The following is a 15691-nucleotide window of genomic DNA, read 5'->3' on the forward strand; positions in this document are numbered from 1 at the left end:
GCACTTGGACAGTGCACTGACCACTGATATATTCACACACACACACACACACACACACACACACACACACACACACACACACACACACACACACACACACACACACACACACACACACACACACACACACACACAAGTAGTTGACGTCACTTAATGTTTATGGCAGAATACATCGTGATTTTACTCAACGTTATTAAACGTTTTTGGCAGTCAAAGAGTTAACTCATTCACTGCCATTGACGGAAAAAGACGTCAAATGATGCTTTTTTTTTTTCTGGTCTGGCAATGAATGTGTTAATAAATAACTAAAAAAAAAAATCAAAGTGGCCCTTGCAGCTTTCTATTTTTCTGTATGTGGCCCTCAGAGGAAAAAGTTTGGACACCCCTGCTGTACATTATATCAACAATTTATAATTGCTTCATTGATTTTTACCATGTTTAACTCATTCACTGCCATTGACGGAAAAAGACGTCAAAAGATGCATTTTTTTTTTCTGGTCTGGCAATGAATGTGTTAATGACCTTAATTTTACTGGAAGTGAAACTAATTTTTAACCAAACAAAGCCATAATATCCATGTGTTTATTCAGATTTCCTACCATGAAGGAACTTTATGCTATGTCATGCTAATTAACTCCGAGTATCTATTGCGCAACCAACAATGGCTAACTGGGCAGTGAAAGGTCAACCACCAATGGAGGGTTGAGAAGTGACAGGCAGTGCAAGGTGACAGGTGATGAAGTTATGCACCCACAGGAGAAAATCCAGTCTGCTTACCCAAGCGGCATTTTAATTTGAACAATTCCATCACCCTCATTTCCCTTCCATGCATCCTTTCAGTGGGACTTTTTTAACTCCTGAAGTTGGGCTAGGAACAACATTGACTTTGGCCCAAGGTTAGTACGTGGGAAGTGACGGGACTTGAAGAAGTTTTCTCTCTTGCTTTCACTCTGGTCCACTCCACATCACACTTGACATCCCCAAGCAGACATGCACGCTTGTGTCTTCTTCATGCCACACCATCAAGGTCACTGACTCCATCAAAGAACATATCTCAGCCAGAATCCACGATGGAAATACTTACATGATTTTTCTCAAAACTTTTAATTAACCACTACTACTAGGAATCTGCTGATCATTCTCAAGTAAATAAATAATGCAAACCACTAAATGGTTCAAGCCAACTCATACAAAGGCTTACAGGCTGAGGACAGTCGAAATTGACAATGATATTGAGTTGTAGTAGCATGAAAGTATATTTACAATATATCTGGCATAGTCAATCAAGGTCATTATCGTTAACAAAATAACTAAAATAGAAAAACACATTTTCATTAAAACAAAATAAAAACAAAAATGCTTTTAAAAGACAAAAACAATGACATTCCAGCTTATGTTTAAAAGACTAACTCAAACTATTATAGCAAAAAAACAAAAACAGCTGTCAATTTCATATATGAGATTTATGGGTTCATTTTAAGTACATTTTGTTAACGTTCTGAGGTTGGATCCCAAAAGCGCAGACACAAATAAGATATTAACTCTTTATTCGCATCACATCGAGAGGCGTAGAACAAACTTGACTAGATGAGAAACAATGAGAATGCATCGAGATTCACGAGACGCCAAGCTCCCTTGGGCTGTGGAGATGCATAGAGGAACAGTGGTAATAAACCGACAAACACACACTTCTCGGTTTGGCTTAAATAGACAGTGAAAATGATCGGATTGGCTGTGGCTAGACGTGCGTAACAGGACTGACATGGAATTATCTAATTTGCTGTTGACCAGAAAAAGAGATTAAAGATTCTTGACATCACATAGCTCATGACATCACATAACTTAAAACCAGTTGAAGCTAGACGCCGATTACATCAGTTCAAAACAGACACTTAACCTCACGGTCATGACCCAAACTTAACCCTGGCGTGACCCAGTCATGACACATTTAATTTGTTATTGCTGTATGTCCGTACAGAAGAAGGAGTGTCAGTCGTTTGAGAATTGTAGTTAATGGCACAATAATTTGACTTTTTTTTTTTTTTTTTTTTTTTTAAATCTTGCACTCGAAAAAACAAACAAACACAAACTAAAACTCATATGAAAACTAATAAAAAAAAAACACACACCACATTTTCTCTAAAATGTAATTAAAACTAACAGTAAGGAAAAATCCAAAACTATTATCACCCTGGTGCCAACATATTATGTTTCCATAAATAGTACTAATAATACATCCATTTTCTACAGATAAGACTAGCTACAGGCTGTGGGGTTGTATCTAATGGTTTTTCCAAGAACTTTGTACAATTGTTGTCGTTAAGGTTCATATGATTGACTTGGACCTGTTTATGTACGTTGTTTTTGATGGATATTAGGGCTTGTGGTGTATTGCATGATTTCCTCTTCCAGTGTAGCACGTAATCATGTCTTAAGTCACAGAGGCCCAGCAAAGGTCGATTCTGCTTTAGCTGCAGTCTTCATCAAATTTAAGTTTCCATTTTCCGCCTTTCCAAATCCCTAAAGCAGTGCCACAGTGGATCCATTTCACACCTGGAAATAGTTTCTCAGCATGTGGGTTCAGGATGGACTTACAGGCAGGCAGCCAAAGGAGGCAAGGGATGTTTCAGCCTCCATCAAACATTCACAGCAAATGTCTGCGTCGAGCCAATCTTAGCCGCCGGCCTTCCCTAATTTCATCTCCTCGGCTGCCCGCTCCCCCCTCTCGCTCTCTCGTTCTCTCTCTTCCATGTCACCCTGCCTGTTTCTCCCCACAGACATTGTGTCCTTTATTTAAACCTCTGTCAGACACACACTCTATTAGCTGTGATTGGTTTCAGTGCACAGCCATGAAATGATCTTCTGGAAACATGCACAAATCGGAACAATTCACGTTAGCTGCAAAGTAAACCCGACAATTCTGCAAATGTAAGCACAGGCTTGAGTCAAACAATTTTTAAACACTTTTAGAAATTATAAGCAACTAATGTGGTTTCAAGAATTATCTGCACAATCTCAAACCTGTCAGGCCACTGCAAATAATAAACTTCATTGTAGGTTAGAGACGGTATTGCTTTTTTTAAACTGCAAAATCTTTCTGTGTGGTCTGTTTGAGCAATTTGTGGTTTGTTTACACTTATTTAATAGGAAAATGAACAGTGCAGATCAAGTTTGTGCCTGGCTGAAACTGACACAAGTCTAACCACAGTTGAGGCAATCAGAATCCCGGATTGAAAATAAGTCATCCTGCCAACTTTTCAGAGATATAAAAATATTATTAGAAGACAAAGTGATATTCTGCATATTCGACTGACTAGTGTGTACTTTTGTGAAAGGTTTATCGACTTTTATACTTGTGAATTTTTGCAAAAGGAACTTTACACATCAAAATGCTTTCACACCTGTAGTTTGCGTTTAAAATAAAAAAAAAAAAGCTACCAGACAAAAAACTATCTCAACATAACATGAGTCTGCATAACAACACAGTGATGAGAAATATGTCAGAGGAAGGGCTCGCGTAAATTTTTCACTGTCATCATTATTTTGTGTCCCACACCTCTTCTCTCCTTTTCAGTTTGGTTTTCTGCTGCCTTACACCTGTAAAAATCTGTCACTGGGCTAAATGACTTAATTGCCCAACTTGTTTACAAGTGTTAGTTTCGACATGTTTTACACTTAACTCTACCTTTAGTGCTTTGCTTAACTTCATGGCTGAATATTTTCAACTCCATTTTATGACAACTGTAAAAAATAAAAATAAAAAATAAAAATCATTACCATGAATGGAAGCCCACCACTCCTTTGTTTTTTTTACGGCCAAATATTTTCAACTCTGATAACTGAAAAATAAATAAATAAATTAAAAAAAAAAAAAATAAAATAAGTGAATGTGCATGGAAACCAAACGCTCCTTTGAAACTTTACTAAGTTTGAAACAATTAATCTTACAGCTGAATTGTTAGACTCAATTTTATGTCAACTGTTAAAAAAAAAAAAATGCTACCCTGAATCAAAGAAACACTATTTTAACACCTTTCTTTAAAACCCCAAATCCATTAACCATTTCTTTAAAAATAATCCCACAAACCACCTATTGGTTGTCGGGTCTGTGTAGCAAGAAAACATTAATAGATTTATTTATCAAGCTATCGCTAGCTAGCTAGGTAGAGAGCTAGATAGCATAGAGCTAGCTAGCTATGCTATCTAGCTCTCTACCTAGCTAGTGAGCTAATCATCACTGACATTTTGTGGAACAGAACAGTGAACATGATAAGCAAATGACGGACAACTGTACTTTGCATACATTCATTATATGATTTATCAATAAAACATGCCCAATCCAATAAATTTGTCATGCAAACGCATATCAATGTTGTTAAAAGATGACAAAAACAGCTGTTTTAATGATTGAAAATGAAGTCAAAAGAGGGTTTCTCTCTCCATTAGTGGTTCCTTTAAAGGATGAAAACAATTTCTCCCTTCATAAAACAACATAGCATAACATTCACTTTGTAGAGGCAAACCAAGCTCTTTCTGAATCATTTCATGCCAGCATCAAACCAAATCTTGGCCGATATCAGATTATATAACAGAGTCAATGTAATGTAATACTGTTCAATATTGGCTAAGACAATGTATGTGTTGTTCCACAGAGCAATCAAAACGGTTCCATAAACGAATGCACAGACACAATGTAGAAGATGAAAACGATGAGAAACACAGAAGAAGAAGAAAAGCACCATTATAATTTGTAGCATTTTTTCTGTATGTACAGTCTACAATGTATATCATTATGTAAATGATTATGCAGAAGTAGACTTTAATGAGCTTCCTGGAAATTAAAGCTTCAGTTCATCAAAGATGAATTAACACTTGCATAAAAGTGTTTCCAACACTTACGATTTGCTAAATGCTCAGTCTTTAAGTGCCTAATTTACAAAACAGACTTCAGAGTGCATTATAACACTCAACCCTTGCTAAACCTAATTAAAGACCAATGTACTTGTACATGTGTGACGCAAACAATCCCATGCTGCGCCTGCTCAAGATGTAAAATACACTGCAGCCTTGCAGGTGGCACTCCATTATTGTTAAAAACTGCTTGGCAGTTGGCACTTACGCATTGTCCAAGCTAAACACAAATGGAGTCCGCACTTACTGTATCTTTTGTATGAAAAAACTGCCTTCTTATGCTAATTCAAACTGGAAAAAAAAGGACAGAGGAGATTGGTTGGGGACCGCCACACTTTGGTTTGAAAGCGGATCTTACGTGAAAGGTTCTCGCCTCACCACTGAGGGCCAATTTGTAGACGTTCATTTCCTCCAATCTGTCAGAGCGGACAGTGTAAGCGTGGGAGTAGAGGTTAAATAGTGGAGGGGACAGGGGGAGCGAGGAGAGGCAATGAGCCCCAATGAGACTCGAGGGATTTGGAGACCACAGAACTGGTTGGCATGTCAGCGCTGAGCTTCAGAAGGGGCTGCTACCTTTTCTCTCTGCTATTACAATCACATAAAACAGAGGTTCAATCACGCTGCTAAACATCTGAGAAGTCATCAATTGTGAGTCAGGTTCAAGCTACCATTGGAACCACTTATCCTCACAAGGGTCAAGGGTGTGCTAGCATACAATAAAAAAATACAAAAGCCATAATCTCTTTTGTTTTTCAAAATACTTTTTTTTTCTTTTTTTTTAATTACAACCAGTGTAATATTCATTTCAATCGCTGCCTCATTTAAAAAAAATGCATTGCACGGAACCTCTCTAGACTTTTTGATTTTTATATGCTCTTTTATATGGCAGCAGTTGATCTGTACTTGAAAACCAGATGATGTGTCATTCTGATGTTGTGGTTTCAGTAATGGCATGTTGAGGAGGCTGATGGCGCCAGACCCCTCTACTCTTGACACACATAATAGTTTGGTCAGAAGTCTTATGTAAAAGGCAGTCATATGAAAGCAAATCTTTCAGTCTGATGTTTAGGGTTGCAGTTGGGATATGACATTTTTCAAGAACTGAGAGCATTCAGTTGTATTATTCAGTGTAATTATTTTTTTAAATACCGGTATGTGCTTGTGACAGCATATAATTAAACTTTGGTTATGCAGTAACTGTTCTTTGATTTTCTCCAAACAGACCCCGATTGTTCACGCAAGACAATCCTTTGTCATCTCACAGTGAGAATATGAATTCTGGATTTAAACAGGAAGTCATGTAAAATAAATAAATAAATAAATAAATAAATAAATAAAAATCTTCACACCAAACAATATATTCTATGCACCCCCACTCGTCTTAACACAATATCCTGGCTAATGTTACATTTGCATTGACTTAACCCGTTTTCATCCATCTAGGCGACCATTTTGCCACCTAATTCATATTCAACAAATGCAATATGCAGTGGTTGAGGAGTTAGAACATCCATCCATCCATTTTCTTAACCGCTTGCTCCTTACAAGGGTCGTGGGGGGTGCTGGAGCTTATCCCAGCTGGCTTTGGGCAGTAGGTGAGGTACACCCTGAATTGGTTGCCAGCCAATCGCAGGGCACACAGAGAATAACAACCATCCACACACACAAGCACACTAGGGACAATTTGGAGCGGCCAATTAACGTGCCATGCATGTCTTTGGAATGTGGGAGGAGACTGGAGTACCCGCAGAAGACCCACGCAGGCACTGGGAGAACATGCAAACTCCACCGAGGAAGGTCGGAGCCTGGACTCGATCTTGCATCCTCAGTACTGGGAGGCGGATGTGCTAACCACTCGTCCACCATGGCGCCCGAGTTAAAACATAATTACGTTTAAATAACGATTTTGTGTAACTCTCTAGGTATCCCAAAATCTTTATATAAAATCCAAACATTCAAACATGGCAAACGATATCCAAGCATTTACCTATTCAAGAGAATTATATTTCCAATTTCCTCTCATAGCTGTTTGGCTAATTCAATAATCTAAATCAGGGGTGTCAAAATAATATTAGCTCAGGGGGCGCATGGAGGAAAATATATTACTAAGTGGGCTGAATCGGTAAAATAATGGTATATAACTTAAAAACAATTGCCGTCAATGATACGCAGATTTTTGAGATTTTTGGGCCAACCCTAAATTTAGGAACTTAATTGTAATCTATTGTTTAAAAAAAAATACACAAATGCAAATGAAACGCGGTAACATTTTGCCTGTATGTGTTCCGGACGTGTTAAATCTACCTGTTTTGCATATGTAGTTCCCAGAATGCATTGTGTGGCACAGTTAATGAAGTTATAAGGACGTTAATCCCTGTCATATGTATTTGTGTTACCAGTAATTGAATTTGTGTCGTATTTAACACGTTTATGTTGGTCTATGATTAAAAAAAAACTATTTTATTTATTTTTTTATTTTTTTAAACAAACCATAACTTTAAGTTGTGTAGAATAATGACTCACAGGGTGATTCTGTGTACAAGTTACATTACTCATCTGAGAACTGCTTGTTAAATTACAAATTTATATATTTGATTGTGGCTGGCTGATTAATTGGTTCAACATTACAATTTTTTTTTTTATTTTTTTTTACTTTACAAAGTCGTCTCGCGGGCCAGGTTAAATTCCTTTGCAGGCCTGATCCGGCCCGCGGGCCATATGTTTGACACCCCTGATCTAAATTGTCCGTAGATTTCAATGTTTGTCCATCTCATCATATCAGTCCGGTGGCTGATATCAATCCAAGGTGTGTGACAAGTCAGCTTGGATAGATTTCAGCCTTTCGATGAGCCTGCATGATAACAGTAAGTGACATGGACATGGACATGCAATAATCCAAGCATAGGGGGAATAAGCACACTTAGCATGAGAGCCAGCCAGAGCTGCGATTGGAATATAGGGTTGACGTCCCAGCGCTAAGCTACTTGTGGTGAGGCAGCTGTGCTACCACATACCGCCATCGTGATTCATTCGGTAACCTAAATTAAATATCCGTGGAAAATCTTGATCGCTTGTTCTGCATCGCGGAAAATACTTTATATATATTTATTTTTACTCTTACACTTTGCCCTGTGGATGTGACTCGGTATGGTATCGTTACAGCTTAGTTTTTAAACACTTAACTGTACAGTGCATGCACGTTGTTAAATTGTACGTCTTGCTGTTGGTAAATAGTGTGTAAATAGTTCCTTTTGATATGTTTCTCCACCTACACTTTGCTCAAGCTTACTGACTCAGATATATGAATGGTCCAAGTACCTAGGGTCCTTTTGACAAACAGGTGCTGTTTGTCACTCAACAGGTACACCCACAATCACAGGTGTATTTTTTATTTTTTTGTTTCACAAAGAAAAAAAGTGTAAACAGCCTTTCCTTATAGCCAGATGGCCAACATAAAAGAGAGTTTGCAGGATTTTGAGGCTGCTTTAGGTTTGTGTGGTAGTCTATTGACACAGCTGCAGGCCCTAACTTAGGCCCATATTACTTGGTGAGGGGAAAAAAAGATTCCATAGAAACTTGCAAACATCACAATCTGTTATTTCCAAGGTTGAAAGAAAATCCAAGCACACACACACACACAAAAAATCACAAGACAAAAACTCGAAAACCATTTAGAAGCTACAGAGAATAAGCTTTTCAAAGAGAAAATCGGGCTTCTGTGCACATGTTTCTGTATTCATATACAATGTATGATAAAGGTGGAATTTTAGAGGTTTTTTTTTTTTTTTTTAATGCTGTCATACTTCAGCAATTGTAGCGAAGGGTGCAGCTGCCGCAAAAATTGGCGGCGCAAAAGTAAATGTTTCACAAAGAAAGACAACAATCAATAGAAATAAACATTTATTTATGTATTTATTTAATTCTAATGTAACACTGGATGACCCAACCCAAGCACCAAATATTTTGTAGCTACTTTGTAAATGGACAAAATGGTCCAAGCTGCATTTTGGACCTGTGACAATCATACACGATATATAAATGTAAAAATGTAGTACCTTGACTTGTACCAAAGTACTGCTGAAAAAATAGTTGGCTTTTTTAGATAAAACGTTTAAACTTCTTCAACTATACAGAATTTAGAACATTTATAATTATAATCAGGTGACGGTCATCGAGTGAGTTTAAAAGGGAAATTTGAATACATGTGTATTAACCGAGAAACAATTTGCTGAATAGCCAATGCTAACATAACAATGTGGGCATGTCACAAGCACAATTGAAAAGGCAAATTGTGATTCAGTTCGAACATTCAAAAGTTGGACAGCAGATAAAAACAATCTAATAATTTTAGAACTGTTGTTTTTTCCAGGTAGCATTAATTTCTCCACAATCTATTTATTGGGAAAGCGTTTGTATCTTCCATCTCTTAAGTTCAAAGTTTTTGAAAAAAAAAAAAAAGATGACCGTTTGTTTGAAAACTGTGATACTCAAAGCAGCACTTGACAGAGAAGGCTCTGACGTAATCTTTTCACTAAAATTTGTTGTGTTTGAATTTATCCATGAAGCAAGTGTTTGTCAACGTTTACAGTGCTGTTGCTTGTAATAAGCAACATTTTTAACAGAGAAAATTTCGGTCACACTGTTACACTGAAAAAGTCCAAACATTGCAGTCTGAATGCAAGCTTTGTGCATTTATAGCATGAAAGTCACACTGTTGTGTTTATTTTAAGCATACAAGCAACATTTTTTTCTTGTGAAATTCCTGGTTGGCAAGTTTGGCATGACACCACTGTAGTGAGAAGATGAACTGTGATGCAGAGTGTCAACTAGCAGACAGGCCTCAATTGATGCAAGCCCTTTGGAGTCAATCACTAAATGACCTTCAATAAATATGATGGAGCTCTGTTTTTCTTTTTTTCCCATCTGTCAATATTTAGTGCTATTACTTGTGGTCAATTGTGTGTTGCCTTCAGTCTGAGTTAAATTCATGCTTGAGGCTGTTCTGCCATCATCAAACAAACAAGCTGCTCTTTCATTAAGCAAATGTCCATCCAAATACAAAACCTTCAAACACAAGGTTATGAAAAACACTATTGTTGCCTACTGCAACTTTGAAACTCCCTTTTCATCCCCCGAATAACTTTTTTTCAAATTGGCTATTCAGGTACTAAAATAACAAAATAGAAAATAATCGTTCCACATTTGTACTCTTAAAAATATTTATTTTTCCTTGTACAGGATAGCAAATAGCAAAATTGTGAGTTAGATTAAGACACAAAATCCCCTGTCTTGATGACATGTTCATTCTGATTCTATATAAGAATACATATAATAAAAATAATAATTAGGTCATGCCCATTTTATTTTGCACACAAAAGCAGACTTTACAGACAGCTTAACTGTACTTTGCCTCGCCTATAGAGACTCCAGAAATGCCCAACCCAGACCTCTATATGTTCGTTGCAGGTAAGATCCTCACGTAAAGCCTCAAAGCTTGGCTCTCTTTGATAGCAGCAGTGCTGAGAGCACAATACAATGAATCATGAAAGATCAGATGGTTACCTAATGACGTTTGAAAAACTGATGCCAAGACACCAAGTTGGATCTCTACAGATGGGATTTGTAAAGTGTGCGCTGTATGCTGTGGTGGAATGCATGTGTTTACTTACATGTGAAGTAATTCATGCTAACTGCGGGATCAAGTATGTTTGTTTTTCTTCGGTGCCGAGTAAGTACATTTGGGTCTAAATCTCCTTTGTGCAAGTTGGTACACTTAATATTGGACAGATGTCAACAGCACTTGCACTCCTTTATTTGTTGTGTATGATGATTTTATCAAAAGGCAAGCACAAGCAAGAATAGAAAACAAATTGATCTAAAAGATGAAAGAGGCACTTTGACCTAATCGTGATGCAAGTTCAATATGGCACCACAAGAAATCCATCTTTCAAGTTACTCATCTGTTTTATTGGATCTAACAACTTGGCGATCTGTTTTGAGGGGTTATGTTTTATTGTCTTAAATTGTTTATTGTCCCACATTTGTTGTCTAAAAGACCGATAGGACATCATTTCTTTGTGTCCACTACAAAAAGAAAGAACTGTTTTATATGTTTATGCACATGCATTTTAAAAAAAAATAAAATCCAAGGAAAGCACAGAATTGAGGATCCACAAAATAAATGTCACACAGAAATCCTTGTACTTCAACAACCCACAGAAGAGCGCATCCAGCTCCAAACCCTGCACTGACGTTAACCAGAGGTTAGCTCAACACAGCTGTAAACTCAAATTAGGAGTGATGAATAAAAGTGGTAACAGGATGTGGGACGGAAAAAGCACTGGGTTGAGTGTCAAAGGAACATTTGAGCTCATCACTGTAACTTATCGAATCATCAAACTCTGCTTTTGTTGACTAATGTAAATATGTACATTATTCAACAACATTAGTTCTGGTCTCAACAGTGTCCCACCAGCACGCCACTTCAAGCCCACTGGAGGGTGCCAAATGTGATAAAAGTACTGAACTAGAGAGACTCTTCCTCACTGCGGACACATTAATCACAGATTTTAATTAAACGTCTCCATCTCTCCACTCAATGACAGGATGGAAGTTGAAAGAAGCTACAGCTGCTCGTATGGAAGTTGCAGTTTGGACACGATATCAGCCACGAGTCTAAATTCTCATCTGTGATCAGCTCCCATTTATTAAAAGCAAGGAAAAGAACTGAAAAGGAGTGTATTTAATTCATCCAATTTCTTCACCATGTCGTTTAGTCAAGGTACAAACGTGGCTTCAACTTTGTGTGAAAACTTGCACACCAAGTACCGAGTAAAAGAAATGGGTAGCTTTCCAAATTTCCAAATCTGTACAGCGTATTAGGCCCAAGTTTTCATTAAAAATGAGCAAAAACCAAAATACACAAAAGCAATACTTCAATGCAAGTCTCAATGTGGCGTCTGCAAATTAATAAATACGAGTGCAATCACCGTCATAATCATTCCTGAGTAGCATTCTCAAACATTTGGAATAACACAGGCTGCTAGGGAGATCCAGCCAAAAAGAGATGAAGAGTTTTAGAAATGTCGTTTATGAAAGCAAAAGATTCTCCAACCTTGGAAGACACACTGCTACCATGGCGACCTGTATTTGATGCAGTCACATCCACCATTTCCCTTCAGGTTGATAAATGTGTATACACAAATAAACACCCCTGGTTCACATCATAGATACCATTGTGACCATATTGTGTTATTATGAGACATTGTTGTCTGTCTATATGTGCCTTGTGTTATACTGTCGAGGTAACCACCAGGGTGGAGCCTGCTTCTCCCCCAAATCCAACTAGCATTGGCTCCAATACACCAGTGACTCTGAATGGGATGAGCGGTAGAAAATAGATCGGTGGGTGGATTCTGCCACATGCACTATTGTGCAATGTTGGAATGATTGCATATACAGTGTAACCATTACTTCAATTTAAAGCAGGCTAAATTCTAAATACCTATTGGTATCATCTTTATGGCAATGAAGGACATTTTTTTTTTTAAATTCAAGTTAAATGTAGTTAATTAGATTTTTTATTTAGGCCTTCCGATCTTATTTTAACGTGTGGTTCAGCGTGACTGTATAAAGTCATTTGAGCAGTACAACTGAAGGTGAGCTGTCAATTTGTATACATTGCACATAGACAGTTTACATATATTTTTAAAAATTTTAAACAGGAAGACAAATTTATTTTGGCTTTGCGATTTAACCCCCCCCACCCCCCCGAAAAAAAAAAAAAAAAAAAAAAAGATTCACCCGCAGCTCAGCATAGCGGGCCAACGGGGAATAGTCCACTTCTTTTGGGAAATGAAGTAAGTGGAGATACGGATACAATGTATTCGGTATATTTTGTTTTAAGAAAAAATCATTTTAAATATAAAGTTGGAGTTTTTCTTTCATTATATTTACATTTGACGATTCAATCTTAAATGTAAAGGAAAGACTCTAACAGTCCCTCCCCCCCGGCTTGTTTTGGTACAGTCCAGAGCGCCTATGGTAACTCCAGCCTGAGCGAGTGGAACATAACATGCTGGAGACCGTGGCCGAGCGGCAGTCACCGAAGTTAACTTTTAAATCCCATTTTGTCTCGTCCCTACTCACTTGAGGCACAGGGTCGGCTGAGAAAAGGGGGGCGACAACATCAGTCATGCTATTAGATTAACGTGAAATGCCGGAGCGTCTTTTTGTGTCACAAGCCCGCTGATTTGAGTGAAGAGCGAGAAGAAGGCGCAAGGGGAAGCCCGGAGAAGAACGAGACAAGCGGGGTTCAAGATGCAGCCGGCCGCCGTGCTGTGGGTTGCACTGACAACTTTGCTGCTCAGCCCGAGTGCAGGTAGGAAAATGCGTGTGTTAATCAAAGTGCACGTGAGCGTGCGAAAGATTAGTTGAGATCATTTTATAGCCACAGTTGTGGTTTCATGCCGGGCAGTGAGGTCTTCTTCAACGCTATGCACGTAAAGAGATGGCTCTCACCTGTAGACCACTCATTAATCTACTAATTTAACTTGAATGATATACAGTAGTCATGAATATTATTTAACTCACTTTCGTCACTTTGGGCACTTTTGACATTTTTTTGTTGTTGCTTATTTTGTGTGCAATTTAAATGTGCAGTTGCATGTGTACTAGTCTGTGCAAACATGGGCTTTGTATTGATGTCTCCTTATTTGGTTTGACACCCTCCTAGCCCCCCTCCACTTTAGGAGTTTAAATGAAGGCTAACATTGGCACATCTAAAGTTTATGAGATTTGCAAACATGTTCTTGAGGTTGTATCTACCTTGAGGCAGTCCTATAATGTGGGAATATAACACTAAATCTTGAGTGACAATAGGATGTGTAATGTAAATCATGGCTTGGATGATTTCTAGTTTTCCATGTCATAGTTTAAAATTTAAGGTAGTAAAAAAAAAAAAAAAGAGCGGTTTCCAATTTCTAATTTCAGTTGAATTAGTTTATTATCGATGATAACCTACTTCCTACCTCCTCCCCGCCGTCAACTGCTTTCGTAATAGTGATTTCCACCACCCCCTTCCTATGTTTTCTCTAACACCTTGTATTTACAACATGTCAGAACAGCCGCTGGAATGCACAGACCCTCTGGAAGCCATTTCTAAGCTCCCACAACAGGCTTTGCATCATGTATTGACACACGGACGCTCATACGCGCTCACAAATATGTCCTCTGACATGACCTTAAAAATATACCAGACAGGAAGGCGAAAATCACACCTATAATTGGCTACTTGGACTTCAAATGGCGGCTGCAGTGATTGTTTCTGCTGCTAAATGTCACCATAAGACTCTCCTTCAAAATGTCAACTAGAGAGATCCAATATCCAATTGAAAACAAAAGAGGTTGATCCACATCCTCCATCCTGTGTTGGTGGGTTAGTCATAACCTGAGACCTCAGTTATCAATGTTTCCCTGCCCTTGCAACCTTTTTATTTTTTTTATTTTTTTTATTTTATAAATCTTCTGCTTGTTTTGATTATAAAGCTCTTCTGTCACAAAACAATTATCTCCGCTGGACCGTTTAGCTTGTTTTTGTCCGTGGTACATAAATGCAAATTTATCAGCTCATGCATGTTCCTTTGTCAAATAACTGTAAATATTATTATACAAAAATAGAAAAGATGAAATGAAAACATTCCAAGAAGTCAATCCATTACAAAGCGAACAAATATTGACATTCCTTCTTTTCATTGTCATCTATGAAAAGATAACCATTATTGATTCACAAAGAGGAGTGGAGGGTTTGGCATTATAAAGACAGGATGACGGTTCCATCTTACTGGAAATGAGCCATCAATGTATAACTCAAATGTGCCATTGTTTGGGTGTGTGTGTGTGTTTCTAATCGGTGTGAGGTCAATATTCCTTCCATGATAAGTCAAGTGGCCTTGGCATAATTGGCTGAGTTTGACTAATGGCATGTTGGAGAGTGTGGTATACACTTTTTAATAATGCGCTCTGGGACAGGATGATCATCTCAACCTCTGTTTCTCACCGCGCAACCCCTTTTTACTTATCAAGTGTTAATTGGACTCACGGGCTTACCTGAAAGCAGTGTCCTTCTTCCTCTAAAGGCTACTTTGCATTAAATCAGATAAATAAACTACAGTGGAAAGATATACACACACACTTCGAATGTGCATAACCATGCAGGCGTGGGTTGAAATGCACAAGATTTTTTTCGGGGGAAAGGGAGCACATTTTTAACAAAGACAGCGCTTCAGTACCAATCTGACAGCCAGGCAGTGTTCCAACATTTCTCTGCTTGGGTGGATTTTGTTTGTTTTTATCTGCCAAGCAATGAAAAAGAAGAAGAAGAATACAAAGTCAATATGTGACTTGCAACAAAACGTCCATCCTTTTTCGCACAAGCATATATAATATTATTTGTGCTGAAGTAGTTCAATATTTGTGTGAAGGGGATTATCTTCTTTGTGTGATAACAACATGCCTACTGTTTTATATTTTCTGTTTTGATAACTTCATACCTATTCTGATGGAGAAATGACTACAAGTACTTGTAGTCTATATAAGACTCGAAATAAGCGGTTTTGCATTGCAATTTATGGGTCCGAATTTTGATTTTGCGCCTCATTAAAACAAATTGAATAGCAAAACTGAGAATCACAGATTTTGAGGTTTTCCGAACTGTTTTGACTAAGGCGCTTACATCACCTATGCACGGGGCTAGGCGGTCGACGGTCGAGTCAAGCACGGT

At 38.0% G+C, this 15691-nt stretch overlaps 1 protein-coding gene across 3 annotated transcripts in view; it reads left to right on the forward strand.

Moving 5' to 3' along the window:
- Positions 1 to 12996: 12996 nt before the first annotated feature.
- lrp4 (low density lipoprotein receptor-related protein 4) overlaps positions 12997 to 15691 on the forward strand; it is a 90791-nt gene continuing 88096 nt past the window's right edge. For all 3 annotated transcript variants that reach the window (XM_077519404.1, XM_077519405.1, XM_077519406.1), the window contains exon 1: positions 12997 to 13291. In XM_077519404.1, the coding sequence (XP_077375530.1) occupies positions 13231 to 13291 (61 nt within the window). In that variant the 5' untranslated portion in view covers positions 12997 to 13230. The remainder of the gene's footprint in view (positions 13292 to 15691) is intronic.

The sequence above is a fragment of the Festucalex cinctus genome, chromosome 4 (assembly GCF_051991245.1).
Source record: "Festucalex cinctus isolate MCC-2025b chromosome 4, RoL_Fcin_1.0, whole genome shotgun sequence".
NCBI classification, from domain to species: Eukaryota; Metazoa; Chordata; class Actinopteri; order Syngnathiformes; family Syngnathidae; genus Festucalex; species Festucalex cinctus.